Below are 15,327 nucleotides of genomic sequence, written 5' to 3' on the forward strand. Positions count from 1 at the left end.
TTAAGTATTTGTTATAGTAGTACTACTTCGATAATTTTCTTTTCTTTTATCTCTCCACTGATATGTTTTACTTTCACGAAAATGTATAGAAAAGGAATGCAAAAATACATTTCATTTATTCCTGACGAGGACAAATAAAGACATTCATTGAAAAAAGGATAACGTACGATAACTATTATTTAATTACACATAAATAATCAAAATTAAATTATATTATTTTATTTCCATTGTCAAACTGTAAACTAAAATGATAGTTTTTAATTTTATGTATACATGTTAACAGAAAAATCATCTCCAAATATTTGACAATTACATCAAAATGTCTCACTCTGCATAATATAGTATACATATCCGGCATGTAAGAATTTAAGAAAAAATATCAACCTTGTATAAAACTTGTTTATATAATGTGTTTTGGCAATTTTATTTTCGTGTGTGTCCTTACTCTAGATTCCTCTCGAATTACCCTAACTTCATGTCAAATCTTCATAACTCTCTAGTTCTTTTATCAAGAGTTTTAACATTTCTCTATATTTATAATAATCACAGGAACGAACAACTGTCAGCAGTAAACAATTTTGCTGTAATGGAACACTTAAAGAGTAACTTAACTATAATGGATTATTTAAAACTGCAACAAAATCAATTGCTTTTAGTAATTATTCTTTCATACTATGTAAACTATTATGATTTCTAATGAGTACAAAAAGGTACGATAGTGGAAGACTTTCTTCTATTTTACTATAATGTAAAAATTCTGTAAAAAATGATCGAATAAATTCTGTCCTCTTTAATTTAATCTGCAGTAAAATTAGATTGGATTATCAAAGAAAAATATTTGTTATTTTGTGCAATTTTTTGCTTCTTAGTCATTCTTCGTTCTTTTATTTTTCTCTTATAAGTAACGTTGACATTGTTTAACCGAACAAAAAGAAGTTCGACACCAAAATTGTTTACTGTGTGACTTTCACGCCCTTGACGCACGTAATTGATGAACAAAATATTTAAAAAAAATGTATAATACTATACTGTGATGTGATTAAGATTCTTTGTAATATACATTGCAATCAACATATCTCTTTTTAAAAGTGTTTAGTAGTATATATATCGTAGTTTCAAACTGACTGTATAAAAAAAAAAGAAAAAGAAATGTAGAAAAAAAATTAGTTCTTTTAGAAATATACTTACGTTTGTTGTATTCTTTTAAAACGTATTTCATCTATAATATACAGTGTTCTTCTTAAATAGATATTAGTTCGTTAGAAATATATTGTTACTATTGTTTCAGTGAATACGTTCATGCAAGCGATATAATAGGATCGTATAATGCTCGTAAGTATTTAATAGAACGACTGCATAACGGAATGACATTATCTACGAGATTAATCGAAGCAGTCAGGTACATTTTCTGTTTTAATTCATTTCTCATCTAGAAAATAGCTGAAAATAATACCCATTAATACGCTCAGTTGCAGCACCATGTGAAAGAAGAGTCAACATGATCGTATAATATGTGGCGCAAATTAAATACTTTTTTTTTCTTCCAATACTTAAATACAAGGATTATTCTGTAAACTTCAACGTTGTTACAGGTTCTCAAATCTCTTGCAATCTACAAAATTTATATTAACTATTGATTAGAGGCAATCTCGTAATATTAAACAAGCCTTATTTAGCTTAATTTAATGGAAGGCAAAACATTTGCTTTAAAAGTCCTTTCTTTGGACTCTCATCTTCCTCATCATCGTAATTATGTTCATCGTAGTTACTAATGATCTCATTGTTATTGCTAGAGCCATAAGTAACATCTGTGATACTTAGAGAACTGGAGCATATCGGACTTTCGTATCGGAATGGAAAAGGTGGCGATAACCGATATTCGTTATAATTATTGTCGTTCTCATTCTCTTCGGAGTACGTCATTAAAAAAACGTTGTTATGATAACCTCGATTTCTTGAGCTGATATTCAATAGAGGATCAATATGAAGCTTCGCAAGTTTCTCTTGCAATTCATACATGTAACACGGTTGAAATTCTTGCTGATTTTGATTGTGACGTTGCACAACAACAAGCGGTTCTTGTCACACGCAGTCTTCCAGAGACATGAGTAACGGGTTCACATATTCGAAACCCTCGAATTCGCTCTGATCAATTTTGTCGATCACCCTCCTAGAAAATATTTTCTTCGATCAGTAACGTTGCATAATATGTTTCTTTCTAAACCAACGATGTACAACCAAAAACTTACGGATCATCCGGCGTTAAATGAACTGGTTCATCTGTAAATTCTGGTGGGAAGTTTGCTAAATCACGGTCAGAATCTAAACGTGGTTTATAAGGCGGTGTAACCTGCTTCTGTTCCAACTGTAAATGTAATAAAGAATATATAAGCGAAACTACTCAAGCACAGACTTCTTAGTAATTCATATGTCACGATAATTACCATTTCCCAATCAATTGCTTTGAAGAAAGGATGTGCAACGATATCCAGAAAAGCAGTTGGCCTTTTGCCACAGCCTAGTCTTTTTGTAGGGTCTTTGCAAAGGAAACCTTTAAGGACAGAAGCCGCTTTAACCGATAACGACCTAGGTATACGAATGGTTTTCTCTAAAATAACTTGGAACAGGTAGTCTTCGGTATTCTGATCGGGATTTTCCGACGCGCCCGCGATATCAAACGGGCTGCGACCAGCGAGCATTTCATACAGAAGTACTCCAAGTGCCCACCAATCTACAGAGAAACTATAATCGTCACCCTGTAATATTTCAGGTGCGATATAATTTGGAGTGCCGCAAAACGTCGAGGTTGTGTCGCCCTCTCGAACGCCCTCTTTGCACATTCCATAATCGGTTAATTTAACGTGTCCTTCGTGATCAAGTAGTACGTTGTCTAACTTTAAGTCTCTGTATATTATACCTGCAACAGAAAATAATTATGAATTACGTGTACCCCTGCGACAAAAACATTAAAAGCAATTTCCTGTCAACATTTAATTGTATTCAATAAACCAATTTGACTAATACACATGCATCAGGAGGAGCGCCCTATTTGATAAAACTCTTTGGAAATCTGCTGATTCTAAACGTTAATTCCGATAGTGTATCGCTTTTTAGATATTTACCCTTTTCATGTAAAAAGTTTAAGGCGAGGCTAATCTCAGCTGCGTAAAATCGAGCGTGCTCTTCGGGAAGACGACGTTGTCTCTGCATGTGAAACATAAGATCACCGCCTCGTACAAACTCGATCACGAAGAATAACCGCGAGGGTGTCTGAAAACACGAGTGAAGGCCCACAAGAAAAGGATGATTCGAGGCAGTTTCGAATACGTGTTTCTCCGTTTGAACCCAGTCGATGTCCTCGTCGTCCGTGACCAAAGCTTTCTTGATCACTTTCATCGCATAAATCCTCTTTGTACGCTTCAGTTCCACCATCAATACTTTCGCGTAGGAACCACGACCGATTACCTTGATGAGTTCGAAATCATTCAACGAGTATTGCCTTTGCATATCATTCGTGTTGTCCGCATCGTTCAGTGTATCCAACGGCAATTCCTCCCTCTCTTCGCTTCCGGTTCCTGCAACAGTACACAATTTTACAACTCCAAATACATAAAAATCTTTTTACATCGAATGACAGGGTGCCGCAGTTTTCAACTCGGTCGAAACCAAAAAAAAAAAGAGAGAGAGAGAGAGAGAAAATGTTCTTACGATTGCGTGAATGCTCCTCGATGATCGGCGAGTCCGAGATCTCATCCTCGAGATGAGCGACCGGGCTGCACTGAACGGAATCAAGCTGTTGATCGCCGTTCCTGTCGATCGTCTGCGCCTCGGTGCTCGGCATCTGTTGTTGTTGCTGTTGCTGTATGCTCAGGCATGATTTCCGCACCACCTTGTGGCACTTCTTGTGCACGAGCAGCTTGCATTGTATGCACTTGAATCCCTGTCGACCTAGTCCCCATATCCGATCCTGGCAGAACGCGCAGAACGCTCGCTGCGGAAAGTGGCAACAAAAAGGAGAAAAGTTAAACGAATCTTAATCGGTGCACATTTTTTCCATTCGAGGCCCTCAGAACCGAGAGTAGTGTAAGTCCAAAGAGAATCGCGTGTCTAATTACAATCAATGACTTAATTCAACTCCCTTCTCGTCTTTTCTCTCCTCCTCCATTAGGGGCTCCTTTATCCATTACCTCTTTAATTCTCCCCAACCCTCCTTATCCGCGAACTCTACACGCATCATCTCTCCTTTGCTCTTCTTCACCCCATATTATCATCCCTTCTTCATCGCCCTCGATCTAAGCCCAACGACCCCTTTACCGCACCTCCTTCCATCTCCTTCCGACACCCTGTAAACTCTTTCTACATTATCCGTTCCTAACCTCCTCTCTCACCCTTCACCCTTATCCGGTTCTTGTCCCATCCACCTCCGAGTGAAATCGACTTACACCGCCCTCTTTAACCCCGTGGCTCGAGGCGACGAAGAGACCTAGGGTCCCCGAGACCGTTTAAACACAGAATAATTCCCGGAGACCACTAGCCAGCAAGTTCCTTTCATCAGGAATTAATCTATCACCACCGACCTAGAAGGCTGCTTCTTAGAAACGGAAGTGTGTAACAGGTACGCATACGTATATGTATACACAGCCGTCTGTTCTGTGCACGATGGAGAGAAAAAAAGATGGTGCGAAATTAATACTCGAGAGCAGCGTAAAAGCGAGGGTGACGGGCGGGCGAGCGAGCGGGCGGCTGGAAGGAGAAGCGTATGGAGGGTAGTAATTGAATGAGAGAATATGATATATGCTTACCCGATTGAAACGTTTCGCTTGAAATATATGACCATTCACCCGGTACAGCTTCCTCCATCTACGTGCGCCGCGTCTGTAGATGCTTCCTTTGAAAAATGAAAAAACATAAATATCACAGGAGAACAGAGAATTGAAGCGTCTGTCTGGAAGTGTCTTGCGGACGGTGTTCCTCGGTTTCGGAATATACATGTACGGGGTGATGAAAAAAGGGAAGGATCCATAGGTTCTAGGGGAAATAGTACTCGCCAAATGATGACAAAAGGTCCCAATAAATATGAATTGAAAAATTAATATTTTCAAAGTGATAAACAATTTTTCGGTTAAACCGATTGACCTTCCAGCTTCGGGAGCTATCGTACCGTACGGAGAGAATGAAGAAAATTGTAAAAAAAATTAACAAAAAACTGTAGAAAACTTTCTGTAACCAGAAAAGAAGAAATGATCAGGTAATCCATTGTTTCCGTACGGTACGATAGCTCCTGAATCTAGAAAGTAAATCGCTGTAATCGAAACAAAAAAATTGTGTATAACTTTGAAAATATGAATTTTTTGACCCATGTTTATTAGGAGTTTTTCTTATCATTTGACAAGTACCATCCACCCCAGAAGTTTCGAATGCTTTTTTTTGTATCACCCTGTATACATATCGAATTATACTCTACGACGGCCGATGTCACATCACGAGAATCATGTATATATGGAAATTTTTGCATGCCTTTGCTACTCTAGCCCCCGCGGCCCAATTACGACGAGAAAATGACGTGTCCCGAGGTTCGCACCCAATGGTGGGGTAGGGAACGAACAAAAACACTGGATCGTTGAAATACTGCACCGAAAGATCCGCAGTAAAACTGCAACTCGGCCGAGTTCCTCCATAGTCCCGAGCGTCAAAACTATCGGATAATCTTGACAAGAGCGACGAAACAACCGAGCTACAGAATTTGTAAACACGATGGGATAAGAACATTTCGACCGTGGGCCTGTGACATTCAAAATAGTGATGGGCGATATTTATCAATAATTGTATGTATCGTTATTTGCCTATCGAAATATCGCTACTTGACTAATAATTACAAGTATTGAGAAATTTTGTCAAAATATCGATAATTTTTACAAAAAAGAAAACTGATTGAAAAGAAGATAAATACGACGAGTAATTGCGACGTCAGTCCCATCTGAGAGATTGTTTCCTCAAACTGCATTAATTTTAACCGAAAAGAGAGATCGTTTATCTATTACTAACACTTTCAACAATTACCATTTTTAAACTGTTTGTCTTTAAAAGATTGGAATTTATAAGTTTTGTATGTATATTTTCTAATAATAAATCAATATTATTTGAAAAGTAAATTACTTGTTTTCATTCCAATACTTTGAGTCTTAATTTAAATAGAATAATTTCTTAATATTATGCAAAAACTGTTATTTTAGTAAATTCTATTTGATTCAAAGTGATATTCTCTTAAATATATGCAGCTTATTTTTTAATTGGTAAATTGATAGGATTTTCATATCGATACTTTTTGAACAATATTCTCATGTATCGATATTTAACGAAAAAATATTTATCGATATTGTAACCAATATCGTACATCTCTAATTCGAAGTGGTTTTTTGTGTGACACCTAACCTGCCGCGAACGGGCCGCCACCTATACGGTGCCCTTCTATCGGCACACGATTCACAATGGTAAATGATGAAATTAAAATTGAAAAGAAAATGAAGAGAATGTGCGTCGAGATCGCCGATGAGCAATTTGGTCGTAATGAAATCGTTTTGATTTGCGGCGGCAATCAATACCAAAATTAAAGAGAAACCAAGCATCGATCCAACGAAAAACAAAAGCTGATATATACGCAAACGATAAATCGTAATCGTTGACGTGAATCGTTCAGCCAGACCAATCGTACCCTTTGTCATGATAAACTCAAAAGAAACTTATATCGCTAATCGTACAACTCGCTGGCTAGTATATGCGTGTTTTTGGGATATTGCTGAGCGAGCGTATATGTGTGCTAGAAAAACTTCATATTGTCACTGTAACGAAAAAACTCACTGTCTTCTCCCTGACAGGGCATTCCAGGTGCAGGCGGGACGTTAGGAAAAACTGGAACAGAAACAAACGAGTTTTGTGTCAGTCGAACATCGTTTTTCTCTCGTATAAACATGTCTCCCTCCCTCTCTTTATCGGTGCACAACGTCTCACAGATTCGTTTGAACAGAATTAAGTAATATAATATTCAAAACAAAAAAAATCGTGGAAATCTTTACGATTTGTACTATGTAGGTAAGATATTTGAATGCCTGAATGGTAATAACATGTAAATGGTAATAATGGCATGATATTTAAAAGATTTTTACAAAAGAATGACGAATTTTACAAAGATTCGAATAAATCTGTGAACGACTGTACGTAGGATATTCGAGTATTATTAAAAAATAAGCTTGTAACAATACGTTTCTCTTATAGTTTATTCGTAACAAAAAAAAACTGTATGGTTCAACCTTCGGAAGGCGAAGACGGGACATTTCTGACCTAAGCCCACATCTGCTGTAAATATTTCGTCAAATGTTTTAACCTGCTTTTTAGCGTGGGCTTATAGTACTCTGGGTCTCGACTGACCCATGTTCGTCATCCAAGGATTAATATACATATAGCTCGTTAATTACACATCTAATTTGATCGTAGAGCACTCTGGGTGATCGAGGACCCGGTTTTCGTGTCACGAAAAGAATATCTCATGAATATTCATTCATGCAAAATGTGCATCTTGATAGTAATTAGCTTGGGTTTCGTTTCTTTCTCGATACTCTGAACACTAATAACTACATGTATAATCCGTTTTCTTTTTTTTGGAGGTCGTAAAATAAAGGATTATTTATGAATTTTTTATACAAAAAGTTTATCAGATTGTTTTGTATTATCTTTAACTATTGGTCTAAATTTTTGCGTGACGACAGAATACAAAATATTGTCGATGCAGAGTGATGTCTGGCGCTGACGAAATGTACCCAAAGAATTATCTGAACTACAAAAAGAAAGAGATTCTTAATTTGTATGAATATCACTATGGTAATAGATTCATTAAGGAGAATAAAATTCATCTTAATCATTTTCTTTCTCCTTAATGAATCTACTAGCATAGCCACATTTATACAAATTATGAATCTGCTTTTCCTTTTGTGTTTCATATAATTCTCGAAGTACATTCCGTCAACTCCAGCATTTTTTCAGTGCCCCCAGTCATTACTCTTGTATTGAAAAATTTTGTTTTTCTTTTGTTGTCTCACAAAAATATAGAACAATAGTTAAATACAATAGAAAAAAAGTATAATCTCCTAATTAATCTGTCGATAAGTTTCTATGTAAAAAAATTCGCAGAAAATCACCTATTTTACGGCCTCGCGAGGTCGAATTTCCCCTGAAATTATCCATACTCCAACCTCGTTTTCCATTTTCGCGAAAGCATCGGACTACGTTTCACCTCGCGTCTAACAAGCTCCGCGTGTACGAAGCACATTTTTTAACCTTCTCTCTGTGTACAGGGGTGCAAACGCACCAGGCCAATAAAAACGTAATTCAAACGTTCCGGAATGGAAAATTTACAACGTTTTCTTGGGTATGCTATCTGCGATATGTTTCACACGTAATTTGAACTAAATTACTATCCTCTTAAAAATCAATAAAACTTCACAAACACTTACACAGCCAACAGTTTTTTTTTAACATTTTGCACTGAAAATGCATGGGGTGTAACTACACCCCAGCACACGGTTAACGTTAATATATTTGTACACAGAGAGAAGGACAAAGTACACTATCGAAAACTCGGCGCGTCAAATATAAAGTACAGAAGGGTTCGTTGATAAAACGAATGAAACAATCGTATCGAGCTATTCAGTGAGTACTAACAGAAATCATGTATCACGTAGAACGTTATCATTACGACGTGTGATATCCCTTGTCAGCTGAACATAGAGACAATGGCGAGCCAAACTATCGACGGTGGAATAGGCACCACGTGGACGTGCTTATTGCTCTCACTGGTCTAACGAAATTTCATACGGATAACAATCTAATTAAGTGTCTTTCCTGCGAATGCCGTAGACCAGCCGCAGGTACGTGACCTGTACTGTTACTTTTGTTCGGTAAGCCGATCCATGAAACCGCGGCCCCGATAACGCGTACCATTGAATCGAATCGATGCGCGATCGCGTTTATCGCTTTATCGGCGAGACACCTTCGTGGACACGGGATACACAGGTAGGTGCTACGTTGTTTTCAATCTGTTACGCGTTTTACGTTACACTCGCGAGCAGGTAATCGATCGCACTCGAAACTATCAGCGGGGCTTGCTTTTAAAATTAAACAAATCATCCCACTCTTGTTTAGCGGCCGTGTATACGGGGTGTCTAAGTTTTGTACATTTCTAGACTTTCTTTGAAGTTTATGAAGAAAAAAATTCTGTTAAACAAGAGTCGACCTAAAGGGTGTTCTACACAATTAAGACAAGCCATATCATTAAGGGCGGGATTCTTGTGTAAAAATTCTGGACATAAGTGATTTTTGCACATTTTTTTGAGAAAATTATTGATACTATGAGAGTAAACGATCTTGGAAATTATTAAACCAATCTCTTTGAAACTTTAGGAATACTTTATTGTACAATTAAACTGAATATAAAAATGTTTATTTTCACGACAAATCCGTAGATATTATTGTGATAAGGTTTTCTGTGCATCCCATGAGCTAAAAAAGGTGTTTCGCGCCGGGGAATGTAACTTAACAAATATTCAGCCAAATGACCCGGCATTACATGTAGGTACATATTCTTTAACATCTTCTTCACAATATGAACCTACATTTATAATTTTATTGTTTCAATAAATCATACATTTTAGCCTTTTTTACTTGAAAAAAGTTGGCTGTCTTTAACAAAATGTCATCCGTTTTTTAATTTTGCATTGTTTAGCTTCAAAACAGGTTCATGCTGTGAAAAAAAATGTTAAAGAATATATGTACATGCAAGACTGGGTTAGTTGGTTGAAAATTCTATTAGTTACATACACCGGCGTGGAACACATTTTTTACTCATGTACTGCACATAAGTCCTTGTAACTATGTATAATATTTATGGATTTGTGGTGAAAATAAAAATTCTTGTATTCAATGTAATTGTACAATAAAATATTCACAAAGTTTCAAAGAGATTGGTTCAATACTTTCTTTGTAATAAATTCCAAAAATTCGTTCATTTTTAGCTGTTTACACCAGGCTCTCACCTTAAATTATAAAAAAAAAATAGTGTTCTGTTTCAATTCTTCTTATTGTTTATTGGACATTACGCAAGACTTGTGATCCTCTTCGACGATGTAACTATTGTTGGCATGCAGTGTAGCATCTGTCACAGTCATCAGAATGCAAAAAGCTAAGAAATTTTCTGAAAGCTGGATAGTTTACGCTGGGATTGTGCCTATTTTAAAGGAAAAATATGAAAAATTAGAAAAGTTACAGCGTTTAGAAGAAAAACTTAATTTTTTTCTGCAGATAAGTTAAGTCTGTTTTGTATAAAAAAATATTATAAATTACAAATAAAATAGAAATTAAAAGCATAATCCCTGGAGAAATGTATATCGAATTAAATGAGTTTCGTCCGAAATTGATCAGTCGATTAGTTTTTAAGTTATCCTGCACACCAATTTCGAAAACATGGTTTTAAGAAAAACACGCGTAAAGTTATGTCGCTTGCCGTTTCGAACTCTGGCACGACACACTAAACAGGCTGTAACTTCTTTGTTTTTTATAACTCAACTTTCAAATTGTTCGAGCATATTGTTGACATGTTATACCTTTAATTTATGTAACTTATATAGAATAAATTTTTCCTAATGAAACTTTTTCCTATCTTCTACTGTCCTGACGTTATGGCTTGACTCAGTTGCGTTGGACGCCTTGTATATTTAAGTGTGTATAACTTTTGTAAAACAGATATTCTGTATTTGCATTGTTTTCGGAGAAGTGGATGTTACCTTTTGTTGTTTAAATGAAACAATACCGTTTTTTAAAAATGTTTCGCTAGGACGAATAATTGTGTCAAATCTAACGACTATAAATATGTTATAAAAAAGGAAATATGTACAAATATTGTAAAAACAGTCAGTAAAGGTGTAAAACGTGGTCGTATATCAAGGCGTTCCCCTTCAGAAACAGTCGAACGCCCAAAGGTACAAATATACCGCTGCGTTGCATAACTTCTGTTGACTTTTTACACGTTATTTGTATCTTTTTTGTAACATATTTATAATTTCTTATGATTTGTTCTAATAAAAAATATTTTTAAAATGCTGCAGTTTCATTCAAAAGGTAACATTCATATCCCCCAAAAAATGCAAATAAAGAAACACTGAATTACGAAAGATGTGCACATTTAAATATAATACAACTTTTGTCCAACACAATTTTTTTGTAAAGTTCAAGTCCTGAAATTTCGCGGCGAAACTAACGTGGGACACGCTGTATATCTTATTGGGATTTTCGAACTGTCAGTGTATAATCAATTCGCCACGGGTCTAGAAATCATATTTCACCTGGTCGATCAAACGAGGTGATTTGTTATTCGATTATTCATCCGAATAGAATCTGATTTCAATCTTTTGTTTACCTTGAACAGTTTAAAAATCGAATTTCCCGAGAAGAATGGCTTGCCTTCAGAACAAATTTGAGATGCATCCTTCGTATTTATTAACGATCTACAGCGTGACCACTTGCGAAACTGTTTCACCGTGGCCAAGTATCACTATAGACATTATTTATCGCGAATTTGCAATGCAACGATCGAGTGTTAATTACGCCCGTTACACAGCGATCCCGATGATCAAACGGGAGCAAACGAGAAACTCTTGAATTGGTGTCGCGACAACAGCTTTATTATGCCACTTGGCCCTCCCCTTTTTCGCCCCTTGTATTATTCACCGATTCTATACATCCCAGACCCGCCCCTAAGGTCACACGTCGCTAAATAAATTCCATATCGTGTTAGCGATCGCGCTGGAATAAATAGAAACATTTTCATTAATTGAATAGAAAATAATAATTTGTATCTTCCAGTTCGTTCCAGAAGTAACTTATACGGCAAATGATTTACACTAATTCCTAATATTGGAAGAGATTAGAGTAAGCTTGAAGAGAGAGAGAAGAAAAAACACTAACTTTCGGATACAAAAGCGTATATCAACCGATCGAATCCAGTCAATTCGAAACGTAGCGATACGTGTGAGCAGCCGCGGATTCTTCTGAAACCATAAAAATATGGGCCAGGCGAAAGATGATTAGATAAGCGCACATGTTAGCACACCATCTCGAAAACACACACACACACACACTTATTCTTCGCGGATCAATATTTTGCAATTGCATCCGACCACCGAAAGCTCGGGCGATTGCCCGGTCGAATCACGAATTACATGATTATCCCAGCGATAAACCAACGGTATTTGTAGTAGACGTAACAACAACAAAACAACATTCAAGTATCAAAACATTATATAAACAAAATAACCCGCAAAACGGAAGGAACAGAAGCATTGAATGCACCGTAAGTATGTGTCTTGATCGACAAAATCTAATCGAAGCTCGGTAGAACGTCAGGAGACCAGACCTACCCCAGGTGATGTCGTTGAACCAAAATTGCGACGATCCGGTGGTTTCGTCGATCATAGACGATACAGGATGATCCGGGAGCGGGTTACACGGTCCATGTACACGGCACGTATTAGTCCCGATCGCTCGATTGTTGGTCGCGTACATCTCTGTAGCGACCACCTCATCGAGGTCGACCTCCGAAGTGTCGTCTTTGTCGCAGAGAAGCTTCATTCTGGACGAGGATCCACCAGCTGGCACGAATATATCATCGCGGGGGCTGTTATTCGGCGAGCAATCGCTACGTATACCGGCAATAGGTTGCTCGTACTCAGCGGAATCGCTGCTGGGAGACGGTGGATAAGTGCTGCTGCTTGATTTAATCGGTCGTTCACGCGGCAAAACTTGAATGCCCGTGGACGAGGTCGACGGTCCTTCCATCGCGGATGGTATCTTACGAACAGCTGCGGCTGCGGCCGCGGCAGCCATAGCCGCCGAATAAGAATAGAAGGAACCACCCTGTATCATCATACTGCAGGGTGGTTCCTCCGCTGCGGCACCACCAGCACTACCAGCACCGCCGGATGATGAACAAACACCACCGAGGTCGGACTGTCCTTGCTGTGCACCGTATAACATCGTGATCCCCGGTTCAGTCTGATGAAACTGTTGTTGTTGCTGCTGCTGCTGCTGCTGTTGTTGTTGTTGTTGTTGTTGTTGCTGCTGCTGCTGCTGCTGATGCAATCCTTGATGCTGTTGTTTATCCTTTTCCCGACGGGGTGACCGACCCCGATCGCTGACTGACGTCGCGCTCCAATAACCCCACGCCATTTCGCCACAAATTTACCCGTATTTAACCTCTGTCTCTATTTCTCTTTCTCTCGACGATCACCTCGATCCTGGCTGCCTAATAATCCCCGTCCGCGCGAACAGCCGTCCGTACACCACTGGAGCCTCCCGTGTCTTTTGCTCGCTGTGGTGTCACCCTCTAAACTCCCACCCACCCCGAGAGAGTTTTCCCTACTTTTCCTTGCAAGGCCTGTACGTGCGCACACGGTCTCTCAATCTATCTCTTTCCGGCCTCTGTTGTCTTTCCCTTCCACTCTCCTTCTTTCGCTTCCACCCGTCCACCTCCACTGCTCCCCCCTTCTTGCGTCTCTCCGCTACACCCCGTGGCCCGACCTCTTGCCAGGAGAGAGCCCGGCTGAGAATGCGACGAGTCAGCGCGATCGATGCTGGTTTATCGCCACTTTTGCAACCTCTCCTACGGTGACAACACACCACCGATTGTTGAAGATACACACGGCCTCCACTCAATATGAATCGCGGTGGTACATTGAAACACGGGCCTACGGGGCTGCCTGTCCCGCCGTTGTGGATACTTCCAGCTACTACCACCCTGTTTTATCTTTTGCCGGATGAATCGTTGGGGGTGGTGGTAAGGGATGATGGACTGGCTATCCTTTCGCGATCCACCCCGTTTTCTTTTTCTTTCCTCGACCCCCAATGAGATTTCCGGTTAGCCTTCCTCCGCGCCCCCGTTTCGCCCGCTCTTACCAGCCACTCGGGCGGATTTCCACGAGGAGACTCGCGGCTGGCTAATCGGTCCGCGTAAGAATATCGACTGCTAGCCGCCGGATTCGTTAACTACCGTAACCGCGCCCGACCAGCATTACGAAATGCGCAAACGCTGGGACAAAGCAACCCCAAAAACTCGGAACTTGATGATTTCACGTTCAACAAACCACCCGCGACTGTTGTTACACCTCTGTGGCGTTTTCCCTGGTACTTTCCGCCCCGCTAATCACACTCCCTGTCTGCTCAATCTCGTGCTTCCTCTTCGATATTATTCTCCTTCTGTGTTAACGTTCTTCCTTTCCTGTCGCCCTACTTCACCCCTTTCTCTCTCTATCTTTCTTAACTACTTTCTTCTCGCTTAACTACGGTTCTTATGCCGTACGTACCCTCGGCTTTTTTCCCCGGCTTTAAGAGCCTCTTCTTCTTATTGCCTAGTTTCTGGCGTGTTTACATACCACTCTGATGAGCTTTGTTAATTACTGTGTAATCACGAACCTTGGCTACGGTCACGCGTAAATGGGACGATTGTTTAAGGGACTGCGGATTCAATTTTGTTTTTTACATTATCGATTATGTAACGTGGATTTTGAATGCGGTTGTTGGACTTGTGATTAGTTAATCAGTTGAGCTGGTTATTAGAGTAATAAATTTGTACAATATATGTATGAATCGTTTAGTAATTTCACGTGAATTAAATCAAACGTTACGACATGAACGTAGGATTATTAAATTGTTAATGTCGTGTAAACAGTATGAAAGTATGTACAGTAAATCCTCGATGAGTGTTCGAACGCTCCTCGACACTGAACATTAAATATTTCGTAAACTTATGGCCATATGCGGCTGATACAAATATCGCTGACTTTAGAATTACGAGTTTTATCACTGTACCAAATCTCATTGAAAAGTCAGCGTTACAACTAGAGACCTCTCCTTGTCAGTGCCGGAGAGCCTTCGAACACTCATCGATGATTTACTGTATAGGTAATTATATGTTTAATTGATACAATGCAGATTGTATGTACACATGGCATAGTATTCTTGTGTTATTTTCAAGTTAACCCTTATAACGCCACACGCTCGTGTCGTATGCGGGCACGCCTGACTGGCACACCTGTGCTTGCTCGTGATAGTCACAGGCACAGCCGATGCGCCCGCTGCTTAGCAGTTTACTTACTTTAGCCATTGATCTCTATGGATTCGAACTACGATATCTTATACTAAACAATATACATTGCCTTTCTAACATTGTCTCCTGTGTATTTAATGAATAAATAATGATTATTTCCAAAACACCTCTGATCCATT

The 15,327-nt window shown here is 38.9% G+C and overlaps 2 protein-coding genes across 2 annotated transcripts; both read right to left on the reverse strand.

Moving 5' to 3' along the window:
• Positions 1 to 1,521: 1,521 nt before the first annotated feature.
• LOC107186375 lies at positions 1,522 to 2,071 on the reverse strand. Its single transcript, XM_015574222.1, has one exon. It carries the CDS (start codon positions 2,017 to 2,019, stop codon positions 1,678 to 1,680), a length of 342 nt encoding a protein of 113 aa, XP_015429708.1. The 5' UTR covers positions 2,020 to 2,071; the 3' UTR covers positions 1,522 to 1,677.
• LOC107186374 (atypical protein kinase C) lies at positions 2,043 to 13,777 on the reverse strand. The gene is made up of 8 exons (XM_015574221.1): positions 12,465 to 13,777; positions 6,859 to 6,909; positions 4,803 to 4,888; positions 3,709 to 3,991; positions 3,123 to 3,575; positions 2,445 to 2,917; positions 2,250 to 2,365; positions 2,043 to 2,170 (listed from the first exon to the last, which is right to left on the reverse strand). The coding sequence occupies exons 1-8, from the start codon at positions 13,270 to 13,272 to the stop codon at positions 2,083 to 2,085; spliced, it is 2,358 nt and encodes a 785-aa protein (XP_015429707.1). The 5' UTR covers positions 13,273 to 13,777; the 3' UTR covers positions 2,043 to 2,082.
• Positions 13,778 to 15,327: the final 1,550 nt, after the last annotated feature.

Source organism: Dufourea novaeangliae, unplaced genomic scaffold, assembly GCF_001272555.1.
Source record: "Dufourea novaeangliae isolate 0120121106 unplaced genomic scaffold, ASM127255v1 scaffold78, whole genome shotgun sequence".
NCBI classification, from domain to species: domain Eukaryota; kingdom Metazoa; phylum Arthropoda; class Insecta; order Hymenoptera; family Halictidae; genus Dufourea; species Dufourea novaeangliae.